This window comes from Podarcis vaucheri, assembly GCF_965113315.1.
Source record: "Podarcis vaucheri genome assembly, chromosome: 13".
NCBI classification, from domain to species: Eukaryota; Metazoa; Chordata; class Lepidosauria; order Squamata; family Lacertidae; genus Podarcis; species Podarcis vaucheri.
Window position 1 is genome coordinate 27489707 of NC_138751.1, and position 18362 is coordinate 27508068.

At 43.0% G+C, this 18362-nt stretch overlaps 1 protein-coding gene across 2 annotated transcripts; it reads left to right on the top strand.

Moving 5' to 3' along the window:
• On the top strand, nucleotides 1–16959 carry LOC309517209 (albumin-like). Of its 2 annotated transcripts, none has more exons than XM_082196336.1 (15): nucleotides 1–156; nucleotides 944–1001; nucleotides 2418–2553; nucleotides 3582–3793; nucleotides 4580–4712; nucleotides 6541–6638; nucleotides 7161–7290; nucleotides 8402–8616; nucleotides 9845–9977; nucleotides 10702–10799; nucleotides 11390–11528; nucleotides 12561–12784; nucleotides 13625–13757; nucleotides 15448–15504; nucleotides 16784–16959. In XM_082196336.1, exons 1-14 carry the CDS (start codon nucleotides 72–74, stop codon nucleotides 15493–15495), a joined length of 1842 nt encoding a protein of 613 aa, XP_082052462.1. In that variant the 5' UTR covers nucleotides 1–71; the 3' UTR covers nucleotides 15496–15504; nucleotides 16784–16959. The 2 variants fall into 2 exon arrangements, with proteins under 2 accessions (XP_082052462.1, XP_082052461.1); XM_082196335.1 differs by having other exon boundaries at nucleotides 2–156; nucleotides 16779–16959.
• Nucleotides 16960–18362: the final 1403 nt, after the last annotated feature.

Consider the following 18362-nt stretch of genomic DNA (forward strand, 5'->3'; position numbering starts at 1 on the left):
TATAAAAGCTCCCCTACCCCTTTGCTCTTTCTACCTTTCGCATCATCAAAGCCCCTAAACAATTTGGAACCATGAAGTGGGTAACATTCATTTCTTTTCTTTTCTTGGCAAGCTTGGCCGCATCAAAACACCTACCCAGAAGGTACCGGCATGCAGGTAAGATGTCATTTTATGTCATATAATGCCATAAACCAGTTTGCTTTGGTTGGTAAGATTAAAGTTGCCTTTGTGATTTTTTAATGTGGGGGTTGAACCTCATTTTTAATAGCGATAGAAAAGTAAGTCAAGTGCACGATAAACACAGGGATTACTAATACATATTAAAGTCACAATGAGTGCAGTCCTGTGGTCCATGGGAGGCTGTCCAAGGTCCATAGGATCAGCTAGACTTCCCACTCTTGAGGGTACGGAGAAAGGAAGATCCAGCAGCCAATGTCTCCTCCCTCCACGGTGGGGTCCACTGCTACTTAGAGAGCCAGTGTGGTGTAGTGGTTAAGAGCGGTAGTCACGTAATCTGGGTAACCGGGTTCGCGTCTCCGCTCCTCCACATGCAGCTGCTGGGTGACCTTGGGCCAGTCACACTTCTGTGAAGTCTCTCAGCCCCACTCACCTCACAGAGTGTTTGTTGTGGGGGAGGAAGGGAAAGGAGATTGTTAGCCGCTTTGAGACTCCTGAAGGGGAGTGAAAGGCGGGATATCAAATCCAAACTCTTCTTCTTCTTCTTCTTCTGATGCTGAAGTGCTGATATTGGGCAAGGCTCATGCATCCCAGAGGCATGATGGGTGCTTACATTCTCTTTTTAACTAATATGGCTGGAATTCTATACCCATTTACCACTGAGTAAAGCCTACCCAACTCAGTAGTGTTTTGGTCTGAACATATGTGCAAAGGCTTGTACTACTAGAAGCACTGAGTGAAATTTTGATTATTGTCTTCTTTACAGGACATCAGGACACCATAGCACAAGCTACCGAAGTGACGCCTGATGAGTTTCGAGGGATGTAAGTCTTTTCAGGAAATTTCTTTCCAAATGACTTGAGCAGATACAGAGGCTATGAACTACCACTAGCTTAATATTCTGGACTGCCAATAACAAAATTGTATGAAACTATTATCAAATGAAGCGAGATACATTGGTAAACATTATAATCCAATATTGAGTTGACGAATCAGATTAATTGATTTAAAATCACTTGGTAAATAAATCGGGTTGCCCTTCAATTATTTTTTCAAGAATTATAATTATTTATCAAATAGGGCCTTACTATAACAAAAACCAACCCCACAGAGGGTAAGAACTGTCTTAGAAAGGTCACTCCCCATTGTCTCTGATGACCCTAAGGACAGGCTTGGTGTCACCAGTAGGCGCCTTTGGGAAACTGCCAAGATCTTACCACCTCTGTGGAGCCCACAATTGTTGGTGTCTTTCATAAGCAAACCTGCATTAATCGGCTGCGTCTGAGAAGCTTCTTTTTTTAAGATTTCAGAAAATCTGCGGTGTATTCTGCAGTGTTGGGGGGAATTTGAAATGGCAGCTTTCCCACCATTATGACCACTTCAGCAAAGGAAGTCCTCTCAACAAGCCTAGAACAATATCTTCCTATGGCATAACTGTTTAAAGTTATCTGAAAGCAATCACAATCATTTTTATTTAAATGCTACTGTATGCACTACTAGTCAATTAATCTGCTCAAACTCATAGAATGAATCTGGGAGGACTTATTAAATAGTGCAATAATCCTGGCTTGACTTATTCTCCATCAATAACTATTTGTACTAGCTGATTACATAAATAAGGTCAGCTCCTTCCTAAAGACTGTTTAGTTTCTCTATCTCATGAGGCCCCTATTTCCCCTCTAATATTTCTCATTGCATATTTTGAAAACCAGAGCTCAGATGCATTCCCATTCCTGGTCTGTTACACAAACTGAGACCCTAGCCACATGGCTATGAAGTTAGGATTTCTTGCCCCAATATATATACAGTGGTACCTCGGGTTACATACGCTTCAGGTTACATACGCTTCAGGTTACAGACTCTGCTAACCCAGAAATATTGCTTCAGGTTAAGAACTTTGCTTCAGGGTGAGAACAGAAATTGTGCTCCGGCGGCGCAGCAGCAGCGGGAGGCCCCATTAGCTAAAGTGGTGCTTCAGGTTAAGAACAGTTTCGGGTTAAGTACGGACCTCCCGGAACAAATTAAGTACTTAACCCGAGGTACCACTGTAATGGAATCTTTGCTTGCATTGAATTGTATAAATGTCATTTTAATGTCTGTCTACCCAGTTGTGAGAGATCTCTTACTATCCCATTTGGTTTTAGCCACCCAAAAGAATGTGCTTGCTCTTAGAAGTCATGTAGAATATTGTTATACACAGAGGGAACATTTTTTCAAATAAATCATGTATGATTTTCTAGTGTCCTAGTCATAACCTCTCAAGCCCTGCAACAAGCGACATATGAAGAGGTGTCAAAAGTAAAGAATGATATTGTAGAACTTCAGAAGAAATGTGCTGCTGATGAAAAATCAGATCCAGAATGTTCAAAGCCTTTGGTAAGTGTTTCGGAGCTGAATTTAGAGAACATAGAAATAAAACTGTAAAGAAATGCAGATATATTGGGAACTGATCTATGCAGAGATGTAGCACTCTAAAATGGGGAATTTATTAGTTTTAATAGCAGGTTACATTTCTTGTTGGAACATATCCAGGTCTACTATCTGATATTCAGGGATCTGGTAAGATACATGTTACAGTATTTTGCTTTCAGATTGTTTTTAACATTTTATGCTTTTATTTTATGGTTTCTATCATTTTAATGTTGTCAGCTGCTTTGGTAGGGGCAGTGCAGCAGACTTTGGAGGAAGGCTGGAGATGATAGATGGCCATCTAACCTCTGCTTAAAAACCCCCAAGGAGGGACAGCCTATGTTTTCAGGTTCTGTCTACTGGCTCAAAATATCTGCCTCTGTTCACTGGCAGGAACATTTTGAGTTATAGGTTATCAAAAATATTCATAGACCCCCACCACGTATCAGGACAGTGTACAACAAAGTTTCCATATACAAAATGTACAAAGTACAATAACAACAATATGGAACAATTATAAAGATGACTAGTTCATCTTTAAAAAGTTTCAGCAGAATAGACCTACCAACACAAAAATGTCTTCAAGAAATGTCTGACGATTAATAGTGAGGATGCCTGCTAAATTTCTGCTGGAATAGTTTTCCACAACATGGGATCCATGACCCTATATGTCCAACTTCTACTTGAAGCTAATCAGGCTTTTGAAAACTAGAGGGCAACTCTTCCAGATGATCTCAGTGATCAAACAGGAAAATAAGGGCTCATGCATTCTAGCGGTTTATAAACCAACTTAACTTTTCAATAAATCTGTCTGGTGACTGTCCTTTAAACCATGTAGAATATAGAAACTTAATTCTATGGACAACTGCCAGTTTAACATTTAAGAGGCTTATATGCCCCCCCCCCGCAAAAAAGATGTTTTCTTTATGTGGACTAAGCAAACAGGCGACTGCAATTGCAACCAATTAAGAGAACACTTTGCTTCCCTCCACCAGGGTACCGTTTTTCTGGATGAAATTTGTCACGAGCAAGAAATTATTGCGAAATATGGATTTGCTGACTGCTGTGCTAAAGTTGATCCAGAAAGAAAAGACTGTATTCTGGCCCATAAAAATGGAACTCAAGGATTCATTCCTCCCTTTCAAAAACCATCTGCAGAGGAGGGCTGCAAAGCATTTGAAGCAGACCCAGATCAAACCTTGGGAAGGTAAGTAGATTGATTCAGTGCTGTAACTTTGAGGAGTTGGTTGCCCTTTGTGAGAGGAATGAAACGAAGATAAGACGTACAAGTTTCTATTTCAAATCATCTATCCGATAATTGCAAATTCTGACTGCTACTTCATGCAAGCTGTCAAAAATGAAAGATAACCTCACCTCCAAACAGCTGTGCTCCTTCATCAATGTCTTAGCCAGCCAGTCTGTAATTTATCCCCACCTTCTCCTGGCCAGGGTTCTAGCTTGCTGACCAGACACACTCTCGTCTAGGAATTGCCATTCCATTCTCACCTATTTCCTCTTTTTCTTTTCAAACTAACACTTGATATGCTGTGGCAGCTGAGGATGCTCAGTCCTTACCAGGCTGGTGTGTGGTGGGATATCTGGCATTGTTTTGTTTTGTTTTTTGTTTTGTTGTCTGCAAATCTTGGTGGCATGACCATGCTTCTCAATGGTTCTGTTTGGGCTTCATAGGCATCTGAATGGATTGCTTGAGTTTGTTATTGGAGGAAGTGATGTGGAATGCTACAAACTGACAAATCTCCTGCAATGAAATCTCTTGGATTTAAGTAGCCCACTTGCGTGCACAGTTGCAGCCCGGGGCTCCATTGCGGGAATTTGAATTTATTTGTCTTTCCTTCTTCTTAGTAGTCTTGGATAAATGATTGCCCTCCCTCTGCTTTATATCATCATCTTAATTTATAAAGGTGCTGACTACCACATTCTTTCATGCAAGAAAGTGCAGTTTGTTTTATTGAAAGGCAACTTTTTATCCTAGGTATGTCTATGCAATTGCCAGAAGACACCCTTTTTCAAAGACCTCCAGCATCTTTGCAGGAGCTGGAAAATATAAGGAGGTACTGACAACTTGCTGCAAGGAAGCTGACAAAGATGCCTGCTTTGCAGAAAAGGTATTCCGTTATCATCCAAATAATGTAGCTGATGGTTAAGGAATTTACCTCTGCTAGGTTCTTAGGATATTTTTTTCCTACCTGCTTAGACTACTGGTCAATCTAGCCAAATCTTGTCTACTCCTGGGATTCACACAGTAGGTTTTTTTCTTTCCCTTCCCTACACCAATCTAAACATTTTCTTTCTAAATGCCAAGGATTGGAACCTGAGGCCTTCTGCATATAAAGCAGGTGTTTTATCCCCAAAGCACAGTCTCTGCCATAATTCTTCCTCAGACTTTGGCATTCCCCTGTACGGGGGGGGGGGGGGTAACAGAATGCAAAATGTTAGAACCTATGGCACTTCCTGGTTTTTGTGAAAACTAAGTAACATGATGCAACTTGTAATTTACTTATTTTTAAATAAACTTATTAAAAATCCCTTTTGCAATAAAAAAGCATTGGCCCTGATTAACTGGAACACCCTCCCACAATATAAATGCCCCAACCTCTAGGCCAGCCCAATGCAAGTCAAAACTCTCTCGCATGCTCTCTCCCACTCTTTCCTGCCCTTTTCTTGCCATAATTGCTGCTTGGACACTCACTGCAGGCAAAACTAAGTCTTCTAGCCGTTATACTAATACAAGCTTATACAACATTGAATACTATGCACCAATTTGATGCTAGAAGCAGTTGTCAATTACCATTCCTATCCAGCTATGTTAGTTGCTCATTTGGCTGCCAGTAATGTCACTAGAAGGGAAGGAGAAATAGATGATAGATAGATGATAGATAGATGATAGATAGATAGATAGATAGATAGATGATAGATAGATGATGGATAGATGATAGATAGATAGATTCCAATGGAATTCAATGAAACTTAAAAGTGTTTTAACTTGCCCAATAGTTTTGCAATGGATGTTGTTGTGGAACTATTTTTTTTTAAAAAAAATACTTTACATTTGCGTGTTCAGACCCAGAAATTTCCCCCTAAATAAATTCACACTTGACTCAAATTTTAGTTTGGATCTTGGCAGAATTTAGGCCACAACTTTATTGATTACAGAAAGTGACTGGTTGCATAGGCTCTGGTTCAACTAGCTCCCTGCCATGCAGGTAGAGCTGACCCAGGATTCCAGCATAGGTCAGCCAAGGGTGAAAACCTGGATAGGCAGAAAGTCGGGAACAAACTATGTCCGCCACCCAAATGTCCCCCTGGACTCAGGCACGGGCACAACCCCCTCTCAAGGGTTGACCAAACCATTTGAGTCTCTGGATTCCTTTAACAGAATACCCTTCACATAGGGATGGCCTATCCTGAACCAGGGCCTAGCTGCAACCTTACAAGTTGTGATGATTTGCTATGTGGCAGGTGAAACCTAAATGGCAACAGCCAATCAGCCAAGTGGGGGAAATTCCTACCGTGCCCCTGTCCCAACAACAGACAACACACAACGGCATAGCAAGGTCAAGCACAAAGCCCTAAAAGTAGGGAGAGGTGGGCAGGTGTTCCGAATGCATGCGCCAAAAGAGGAAGGTCTGGGTCACGTGCATGGGTATATAAAGGTCCCTCGATCCATTTGGACTGCGCCCATTGGCCAGATTGAACCCAGCTATGAGGGACCTACCAATCAGGTGTTGCGGCTTACCAATCTTACCCTCCTACAACACAGGGATTCAGTTTCCAAGTCTCACCGCAACACATGCCCTCTTTAAGGGAGGACACGATTTCCACCCTATCCTATTTTTTTTAGAATGAGTCAAGCACATTTTCCTTCTGAATTCCATTTTTGTTGTTGTCATCATCGTTATTGTTGTTAAAGTGTTGTTGTTGTCATTGCTACAGGCAACAGAAGTCACAAAGTATATGAGAAAAGAGTTTGCTCGACAAAAGCAGATATGCTCTGTCCACAGGAAGCTTGGAGAACTGCCCCTGCGGGCTCTGTAAGTTTAGCTGCATTGGGGGTAGTAAGGGGGTGAGGTGGGGCAGAGTGAATTACCTACATAGATTAAGCGTTCCCGAGAAAGTAAAAAATGAGACTAAAATATATCCCTGCAAACCATGTGCCAAATGCACTTGTTTCTCGGATAGCATCCTTTTGAGGTGTTCATAGTATTATAGCATCAGGAAAGAGCAATGTGAACATCAGAAAAGTTCCTGGGACATGACACTTTATCTAGCAGGAAGGAAGGAAGAAAGAATATGGGGGGTTCACAGGATGCTAAATTTTGTACCCAAAATTTTGAAGCTTTTATCTTCTTGTGTGGAGCCATGGAAAGCAACACACACAAGCACACAGCCCAGATAGGTAGGATTTCTAACACACACACACACACACACATACACACACCATGTTTGATTGAAGGGCACAATATGTTTATCCTACTGATAATACTAGAATTAAATTGTAGCTGCCATCCATCTCTCTTGGCACAATCACAACATTTTGTTTATTTTCTTTTCAGAAAAGTTGCTCAGCTCAGTCAAAAGTTTCCAAAGGCAGATTTCCCTACAGTTCTCAAGCTTTCTGCAGATATTGTACATGCCTACACAGAATGCTGCAAGGGCGATACTCTGGAGTGCTTGCTTGATAGGGTAAGTTTTGTCAATTTCAATGTAATTGACTTCAACTCAGCAATACATTCTTGCTCAGAAAAGCCAGTTGTTTGCAGTGGCGTAGCGTGGGGGGTGCAGGGGGGGCCAGCCGCACCGGGCGCAACATCTGGGGGCGGCGCGCTCACGCTCGCACTCTCAGCTCTCTGCCCCTACCTGGCTCACTCACTCTCTCTCACTGCAGTGCTGGCTGTGCGAATCCAATCCGAGCCGCCGGGTCACCGCCTACTGTGGAGGGGGGTGCCAGGCGTGCGGTGTGGAGAGAGAGCGAGGGACTATCTGGGGGAGGGACAGTGCAGCGGCCGCACAGCGCAGCTCTGAGCGCGGGAGAGAACCACACCAGACCAGACCAGGCAGCAGCAAGAAGAAGCTGGCAGCGGCGGCAGGTTAGGGGTTAGGGGGCGCAAATTACTTGCCTTGCCCCGGGTGCTGACAACCCACGCTACGCCACTGGTTGTTTGGCATTTGCTGAATTTAGAACAGAGCTGGGTCAGGCAGGCAGCCATAAGGCTTGTAGGACCTATTCTTTTCTGTGCTTATGTGTGCTCATTTATGCATATCCTCCTCCTCCTCCTCATATTTATTTTTATTGTGCCTTTTTCCCTGGCTGGGACTCGCAGCAGCTTACAGATAAAATAGTAACAGAAAAGAACACGTGGTGTTGGGGGGGATCAATAATTAAAAACAACAATTAAACATTCATAAAGTTAAAACTGAACATATATCAGTCGGTGCTCCAAAGCCTGTAGGAATAGAAAAGTAGTCTTTGTCTTTATAAACTCTGCTGTGAAAGAATCGGCTGTGAGAAAATGAACTGCATTTGAATCTCTGTGTTTACTGACCAGAAACAATGACAAGTTTCATTCCTGTGCCCATTGCGCCTTGGTCCCAGTCAGGCCAATGTAAAAGTGATAAATTTATTTCAGTTGAAATAAGTTTATTTCAGTTATGGTTTTGTGACTTGCGTTAATATCCAGGATAATAATTGTTATATTGCATAATAATAGTGATACAACAACAGATACTAACTTTCCCAGCTACTCGGGGTCTGCCAGATCACTGCCATAAATATTGACCAGATCCTTTCTTACAGGCTGACGTGTCAAAGTACATCTGTTCACATCAAGCCACTCTATCTTCTAAAGTGCACGACTGCTGTGAAAAAAGCCTGATGGAACAAGGAGATTGCATAGCCCATTCGGAAAATGATGACAAGCCTGCAGATCTGTCTCCCACTGTCAGAGAATTCATTGATAACAAAGAAGTGTGCAAACACTATGCTGACAACCATGCTCTTCATCAGGCAAAGTATGCCATAGAAATCCCACACAATCTTTCATTCAATCCTACAGGGAGTTTTGAGTTTCAGCGAAACATGCAAACAGGGTGTTGAAGTGTGACGGGGGGGGGGAGAGTCAGTTGGATATAACGATCTGAGCAAATAAATTTCCCCAAACAAGGACTGGAACAAAGTTGCAGGGAGAAAAGAGCGAGAAGGCATGAGAGAGTAGAGAAGGAGCAGGCTGGGGCAGGGAAGAGGAAAGCTAAGTTGTTACAGAAGCAAGTACAGAAATTCTTCCTCCACTCTGTCCACTCAAATGGCTTACTCCACAGGGAGAGTGGCGCACAGACTAGGACTTCTGTATGATCACAGTAGTTTTCTGGGAGGGAGGAGAGCTCAGATAGCATTTGCTTTTGTTGTTGTTGTTGACAGCAGTAGTAGTTTTTGTAGATGTTCTTGATATCATTATGAGTTATCTTTCCAAGGCTAATGTGGCAAAATTCAATAGGGGAGAGGGGCAGAGAGCGGCCCAACAGTGACATCCGTCTTTTCCCCATATAATATTCCTGGAAGCAACACAATGTGATCACTCTGCCAAATCTCCTCTGTTGTGTAAAGAAAACTCTGTCCTTGATTTGGATCAGGAGTGCCTGAAACATTCTCTCCCCCTCTCTCTCACACACACCTGAATATTAATTGGGAGTTTCATATCTAATGTGCATGAAAGCTGGAAGTATTGCTGAGATATACAGTATTTGAAGTTATTTGAACATTAAGCCAAAACTGGGAACCTCAGACCAGGGACCAAATGTGACTTGCAAAGCTTCAATACTGCACCAGATTGGCTAGGGCAATCTGGCTGGGAATAACAACAACAACAGCAACAACAACAACAACAACAACAACAACAACAACAACAACAACAAACAAACAAACAAACAAACAAACTATACAGGCCACACCCCTTACTAGCCTCATCTTCCTTCGAGGACTTTTGCCTGGACAGAACATGTCCTTTAACTCAAATAATGCTGTACAAATGTACAATTCAAATGTATTGCTGCAATTACTTTTGACTCTAGCCCTATACACCCCTGGCAGTGCCTCCTCTCCCTCCCACCCACCAAAGGTTGCTGAGAAGGGAATGTAGCCCTCAGGCTGAAAAGTGTTCCTTTTCAGCGTTTATTTCTGTTGGTGTTAACATTGTCATCCTCATCTTCATACTCTGTTAATGGGATATTTCCTCTGTTTCAGGTTTGTGCATGAATATTCAAGGAGACACCCTGAGTTATCCCCAGAGTTGCTTGTGAGACTTGGCAAAGGCTACGGTGATTTGTTGGAGAAGTGCTGTGCTCTTGAGAATGTTGTGGAGTGCCTTGGCCATGGGGTGGGTTATGATTCATCTCCATACAAAGGATATTTGCTTGTTTCCTGATACGCAGAAGACAGGTTGTGAACATTTTGTAGGAGAGATAGAACTAGCTCTTACAAAGCAGGGATATCTCCTAGGACTACCTTGGATGCAAAGAATTGGACCTGGGAACTTTAGGATGGCAAAGCAACCCTTTGGTGTCAGGCATTGCCTATGTTCAGATCACGGAAAGAAAATTTCCTAAGGTGCATGTTTTTAAGTAAAATGATATAATTCACTCCACTCAGAGTAATGCGTAGAACTAAATGTAATCACCCTGTGGATTTCACATTTCTCTGAATTGTTGGTCCTGTACCAAAAATGTACAAAAGGGATGTTTGGAAATGTGAGTGTTAAGATAAAATTTGCACTTAAAGACACATTTTGCCATAAATATGACTTTCCTTTGTCACCTCATAATAGGCTATTGCCATCCTTTAGCTCCCTCAAATGGATTCTTCTGTGTTGCCTCTTACACTGTAGGAAATGATGCTGTGAAATTTCATGTTTAGCCATTTTTATGTTTTAAAAAATGCCTTTGTCAATCCTCATCTATGTTTACCTTCAATAAAGCTCTTGTCTTCTTTTGCATAAAAGGCATGTTACAGAGCCTGTTCAAACTTCCTCTCAAAGCTGCATTTTTTCTTATAGTTCTGCTCTTAAAAAATGTACGTATATCAGAAATTCTCCTTTCTTTCAGGAAGCAGAGCTCAAAAAACACATTTCTGACACCCTAGAAGTGATGAAGAAAAACTGTGAACTGCATGCGACAGCAGGAGACTACCTCTTCCAAAATGAGTATGTTTTTTATTGTCATAAGATTTCCAGCTTGTGAAAGGGGGCAAGATGCTCAACAATTCATGTGAGCTCAGGATGCAAAAAACCTTTCTGAGACAAAACAACTTCAATGATTGCCCCCGCATCTGTTGAAGATTAAAAATTCTAGCTGTTGCGCATCTCTCAGTAATTCACTGTCAGCTAAGTAATATGATGTCCTACTAGCTGTGTAACAAAAATCAGGGTAAAAACTATCTGTGTGTTTGCTTAGGTAGAAACAGAAGGCTTTGTGGGGATGGGAAGAGCTCATGAAATGAAACTCCTTTTCCCCATAGTCCCACCATAGTCCTTTAAAAGAAGCCTCGCTTGTCTTCTCAAACCTGAGAAAGGCAATGAAATTTCCTCATTACTGCAAGGGGGGGGTTAAGCCAGGACTTGCAGGAACTCAGTTCCAGCACCTCTCAGGTGGGCGCCATTGCCATTCTAAGAAAACGAAGGAGGCATTCACTGTGAGTTCCGGCACCTCCTTTTCTAGAAAAATAGCACTGTTGCAAGCCCACCTCAGATGAGCATGGCATCCCAAATGTCCTCTGACTAAGATCTCTTTGCAGATTGCTCGTTTCCTACACCAAGAAAGCACCCCAGCTGACATTTGACCAACTGTACGAATACACCAAGGGACTCACGAAAGCTGCTGCCAAATGCTGCCACGAAGATGAAGCCCACAAGCTGCCATGTGCTGAGAAATATGTGAGCGTTTTCTTCTCCATATTTGCCTCTGTGTCTGTCCTTGCCCCTTTCCTTCCCACCCACCACCTCAGAATTCCATTAAGTGCCCAAACTGTTTGGGGATTTAAATGTAATGGCAAGCTGTTGGAATCGGGCTGAGAAGTACAGAACAGCCATGGTCAGCCCAAGATATTGCAACGTCTCTGGTGAAGTACGAAATGACATCCCTCTTATTCCATTTATGATGCCAGTCACAATAGCATCAGGTTCTTGCTGGTAACAGGATAGCATCGTCCACTGCATCTAAGGGCACAGGTTTGATCAGAGGCCATAGAAGCAGAGATGTGCCCATTGCCTGCCCCTCATCACTTGCTTCCTAGGGATGGGCCATCTAGAAGAGCAACGAATGCTGGAGTATCATGCTCCAAACCATGAGACCCTCTACCCCTCATAACATCCCTTCCTTTTTGCATGTTGCAAAAATCTAATCTGCATGTGACATAATAATAATAGTAATAATTTTATTACTTATACTCCGCCTATCTGGCTGGGTTTCCCCAGCCATTCTGGGTGGCTTACAGAACATATAAAAGCATAGTACAAACATTTCATACTGGGTGTGGACTTCATGTCAATGGTGGCTATGGCCCAAGGCGACACCTTTCACAAACTTGCAAGATACACGCACAGAGCATTCACATGTGTACAGTACAAAATTAGACACTTTCGCCATGCACTGCATTACAATGAGAATGCATATCTGATTATTAAGCTAATGACTGGGAGGGGCAATTTCTATCCCTATCATGACAATGGACTTTTTGGAGAGGTTGAATGCCTAGCTCAGCTTTAGAATACAAATGAAAATAACTGCCCAAAGGTACTCTTCACACATCCCCCTCCACAGTGCTAGTATTATCACTGCCCCTCCCCAAATGATATATGCTTCAATTTGCTTGCATTTTTTTTCTAAACTAAAATGCAGTCTTTCTTCAAAGAGGTGTTGTTCAGCCTTTTGACCCCTTTGGTTACTGTTTTCTGAAACTCTTCCAGGTCTCCTTTGTGCTTGGAGAGATATGTCGGGAGCACGAAATGCATCACATCAACAAACAAGTGTGCAAATGCTGTGGTGACTCCTTAACTTTCCGTCGGGAATGTTTCAGTGGTTTAGGACCGGATCCAGAATATGAGCCTACACCATTTGCTTCCGACCTGTTCACCTTCCATCCAGATTTATGCACAGCTGATCCAGAAGTTCTGAAGCGCAAGAAACAAAAGTAAGAAGCCAGAAGCATGCAGCCCAATGGTTATTTCAAATCAGTTAGTGTTTATGGACTTTAGCCTTCTTCACCACTTTAACTTCTGACCAAATGCACCTTGCTGCCTACACTCTGCCACCCTCTTTGGCTTCTCAGAAAGTTTTCCCATTTGAACCCCCATTCCTTTACTTATCCTATTGTCTTCCCAGCCCCCCTCCCTCAATATTTCCTGGGGTTTTGCCTTTCCTGCCCCTCTCTTCCCTAGGACCTTTTACCTTCCATTTCAGAGGGGAAGCATTGTCTCCTGCCTTGTAACATCATTTCCAACCCTATAATATCCCTAAAGGTAAAGGTGCTCCTGACCGTTAGATCCAGTCGCGGACAACTCTGGGGTTGTGTGCTCATCTCACTCTATAGGCCGAGGGAGCCAGTGTTTGTCCGCAGACAGCTTCTGGGTTATGTGGCCAGCATGACTAAGCTGCTTCTGGTGAAACCAGAGCAGTGTACGGAACGCCGTTTACCTTCCCACCAGAGCAGTACCTATTTATCTACTTGCACTTTGATGTGCTTTTGAACTGCAAGGTGGGCAGGAGCTGGGACCAAGCAACGGGAGCTCACCCCATTGCAGGGATTCGAACCACCAACCTTCTGGTCGGCAAGCCCTAGGCTCTGTGGTTTAGACCACAGCACCACCCACGTCCCACATAATATCCCTAGTGGTGACCTAAAGTGATTATAATGACCCAATTTTGAAGTGATGATTTGAAGAAATGACATGCTTGGCCTGCTTTTACTCTCTCATCACTTTTCATGAGGCTAATGATTCCATCCTCCAACTTACTTTTGTTGTCATTGCAGGCAGCTTGTCGACTTGATAAAGCACAAGCCCACAATCACTGATGAGCAACTAGCGGGCGTGATTGTAGATTTCCAAGGCATGATGACACAGTGCTGCGAAGTTGCTGACCATAAGACATGTTTTGAAACAGAGGTATTTTTTAAAATGAAGAGAAGTATCCATAGCATTTTTTTTTCATTCACTGGCAGTGTGACAAGGCTATGGGCATGTGGTGGAATATGAATGTGTGGCCCTGAACTCCTAGTCAGTGGTGTGTGGCAAACAGGCATTTCTGCAGCTCTCTGAGAAGACACACCTCAGATGTCTTCATTAATGGGATGCAACTAGTGGGATCGCAACTAGCAACACCATGAGCAGAAGGCATGGGAGACTAGATGAGAGATAATAAATGTGACTTAAATTTTCGCTGAGGACACTCAGTGCTATTTTTCCAGAAAAAGAGGTGCCAGAACTCACCTTGAACACCTCCCTTGTTCTTTTATAATGGCAATGGTGCCCACCTGAGAGGTGCCAGAACTGAGTCTCAGTGAGAGAAAGCCCTGAGTATACTAATTCGGAATCAAGATAATCCTGAGGACTACTGTGAGCAGATGTCCTTAGGACTGCACTGAATACAAGGCAGAGAAAGAATCAAGTCCAGAATACTCAAATGGGGAATGGGGGAATACATTCTAGCTCAGATGCTTCAGATGCTTTTGTGTATGGGGAGCATTTGATGGTATACTGTTGTGTTCAAGACACACACTCACTCACCACCACCACCACCACCAACAACAACAACCATTGGCTACAAAATGGTAGGTTACTATTGAACTGGGTTGCTACAGAGAAGATTGAGAACTACCATAGCAGTAGACAACAGGGCTGTTCATAGACACCTCTGACCTATCCTGTGGTCCCAATCTACAATTCACCCTCTGCTGCTCTGTGAACCACTTATCCCACCCTGGATCTGTTCCCATAGTAAGGAAGGGGCAAGAGAAGCTAGGAGATGCTGCATCTCCTTCTTTTCCCCTCCAATTGGATTTAATCTTGTGGGGTACTGCACCTTGTTGAGTGACTTCCCTGCACACAAGGAGGTTGCTTGAGAAGGTACAGCAAAAGATTTGTTGCTGCTTCAAGTGTGGTCTCCCTGCATGAAAGGGAAGCCACTTGTGAAGGAGTAGCAACCCATACTGCTCAGCTGGTAAGTGGAAGGATCTGACCTTGTGGGGTGCTGCTTTGAGGGAGAGGAAAAAGGAAGAGTCTGGCAGGAAGAAGGAGAGGTAGAATAGGACTGGCATCTACCCACTCCTACCTTTTCCCACAAAGACATAACTGCCTATTAGGTCACTCCTTTTCATACTTTCTCCTTCTTCCTGCCCGGTACTACACCCTCTGACAGCCCCAGTTTGCTTTGGACAGTCCAAATTGCAGCCATTTGGGGCCTGGCTAAACCAAGGCCCAGTTTTTCCTGAATCACTTCAATACAGTTCAGTTTGTCCAAATCTAGTAGACAAACAACCAACAATGAGTTTCCAGGAAACCAGGAACTGGGTCTCAAGGTTAAGGTGTGAGCAAGAGAACAAAAAAAAATATGTTTCTTTGTTTGAATGTGGTACTCTGGACATATGGAATTGTAATTGCTGCTTTTGCTGAACAATTAAAGTGAGACTGTGGGTGATGAGACAGAGTTTTCAGTTCCTTGCTTGTGAAGAATTGACTCTCCATATAATTTATGAGAGGCTGTTAAACTAGCATGATTAACTATGCATCCAGTGAAAGAACTATGAGGAATACTTTCCTTAACAATGTCTGAGGGAATTGTGTGTTTTTCTTCCAGGGTCCCAAACTGATTGAAAGGACCCGAACTGCTTTTGGAGAAAGCTAAACATCTCAGGTGAGCAGATGTGGAAGAGAGGCTTGGGTCAAGGTGTCTCCGTGATTTAGTACTGATGAAAAGACCTAACTGGTACCTGCTGTGGAGGCAGTTATGCACGGGGGACTGTGATTGCATTGAAAGTTAGTGGATTGTTCTGTGTCCTTCCAGAATCATTTAGTTCTCTGCTGTTTTAGCTACATGCCTGATACATATCCATAGCCAAACATGACTTTATGGATGTTCACGTTACATTATATGAGCACACAATCTGCATACAATATCTGTGTTCACAAATAAGTGGGGCAAACCCTAGTATAGTTATTCACTTGTATCATTCAACAGGTATATAGTCTGTGCCCCTGTATAGACAATAACTGAGCTACACAAAGAAGTGCATGCTCTTTCACACAAACGTATGAACATTTGTACATGTGTAGACACAACTGGTACATGTATTCAGTGTAATGCATAATTACACTATGACAGAAGGCTGTATATCTGAATCATTTAGTAAGCATGCCTTCCAGATTCATATAATACACTTCCCTTGGAGATACAGAGAAATGCAGATGTTGAGATATTAAAAGATTTTATTATTTCAAAGTTCTGAAAGGAACCAAAGTTTGTAGGGTCTATTGCATCCATCACACATTTGCTTCACTATGAACAAGATTGTCAGGATTTTGGATTACTTCAAAAGCTTTCCAAACTTGTTGGATGAGGGGTGTCAGTGGAAGAAAAGACAGGTGATTTTATTTCATAGGAGCCAAATTTTCTATTTTAATAGTCTCTATGGACATAACAAACACTCTTGTTGTAAGCATGATTCTGAAAAGCAGTTACCTCGATGGCATTTTTTTCACATTATTCAGTGACAAGCCCAAGTCTGTCAGTGGCAATATAGAGCATTCAGGTGAAATGCATGGTAGCAAACACACATTGTTCCTACATGCAGTTAACTGTTTACATTATCAAGTGCACAATCTGAATTCAAGTAACCCCCTGTCCCAGCACCCACATTTTCAACTTGATATTCAGACTTGGAATGGTACAAGGTCCCCCCAAACTCACATCTGAGTCTTCCTGGAATTTATCTTCCCTCATTATGAGTGGAACGTTCTTAAGTGGAACAAATCAACTCAGTCTTACAGGAAGATCTTTATGTAACTAGTAATGGGACTGTATGAATTGAGTGAGGTAGCTTTTATTTTCTAAAATGTTCTGCAGGTTAGCCTTGGGACTTGTTCTCGCTTACTGCAGCAAATCATTTATTGGTTCTTATTTTCTTCTAGCTCAGCAATGGAAGAATCCTGGAGATAAAGTCCAAACATGCTCAAGCGCCCTCGAATGCTTGCTTCCTTGTTAAATGTCACCCTTCTAATTCAAAGGAAATGAGGATGTGATTCTTCCATAATCTTCATCTCTCATGACAGTCGTACTGTCGAGAATGAATAAAGTCTTTAAACAAATAAACATCCCCTTTGCAGTCCAGTGATTCATTTAATCAGAGCTGAAACAAATGTGCTGTGATTTTGTGCATGGATACTCTGTTAGTGTGGGGGAGTGGGGTGGGTGTAGGACCTTTGGGGGCACTCTGTAACTATTGCTGCCTGAAGACATTTTTCAGGTGTGTGTGTAGAGCAATTCAGCAGGCCACATTACCTGCTTCTCACCTTCACCCACCAATTCTAGAGCTCCCAACAACATGGATGCGCCAGCTCCTTTACCATTATCTTGTCCCAGATTCCTTAAGCATGTTTGCAGCCTGACTCCCATCTGAGATGTTCACCATGTGTGGATGAATGGAAAAAGATTTAGGTGTTCTTGCCCTTCCTAGCCAAGTAAGGCACACCTCTGATAGTTAAGTCTTTATTGACAAGAAAAGTGTGTACAGTAGCTTCCACAGTGCTCCGGATACACACTCATACACACTTCTAGCCTCAAGGCAGATGTCCACAGGTCCAGGCCCTGTGGAATAGTTGCAGCAACAGGGAGACTCCATCCTCCACTGCCAGCCTACATACCCTGTCCTGATGGGTTACGTGCCTGCAACCTGAGATTTCTCTTGCATGGAAGTCGCTGCTTCAAGACCTTCCTGGTTCTAGGAGTTCTAGGGAAGGTGGGAAGTCTACTGACCCATCTGTTGGCTCAACAGCCTCTTCTTCTGCTACATCTAGCACACTTTCCTCCATCTCAGGCTGCCCCGACTCTCCGTCCTCTCCTGGCTCCTGCCTTGCAAGTGGTGTCAAACCCCACAAATCACCTCTCCTGGGTATCTGGCCTGGTCCCTGCCTCCACCCCACACTCTTTGGAGTGCTACCAGCCCCTGACAGTAGGTCAGTTCTACTCATTGCCTCATGTCAGGCTATAGATTGAAAGGGCAGGACTAGATTGTATGGAATAAGATTTCAGGGACAATGTTCTTGTAACACAAAAAAACTCCTCCCTCCATGGAAACAGCTAGCACTTGAGGATGAAGGCTCTGCAAAACCATTTTTTCCTGGTCTGAACATTTTCTAAACATATAGTAATTTTATATGTGTGGAAGCATTCAAGAAAACCATCTTCTCCCTTTAGTAAGGGAAAGGAAAACAGCCCAGAATCTCTGCTTTCTGACTCAGTTTTCTTATTTTCTCCATCTTGGTCCTAGCAAGAGAATATTCTGCAAAATGACTCCTTTTCTTGGCTGGGTAGGGACAGGCTGTGAGGATGTTATAGCTCTATCCAAGGGCCATGCAACACCTCCCTGCCCCTCATATGAGTAAAATAAACTTCTGCGACCATGAGCCCAGCATATCCATGAAAGTTTCCCATGCAGTTGAGATTCTGTGTGGCAGAAGATTACTCTCACAAGGGCCTAAGGGCATAGAAGAGTC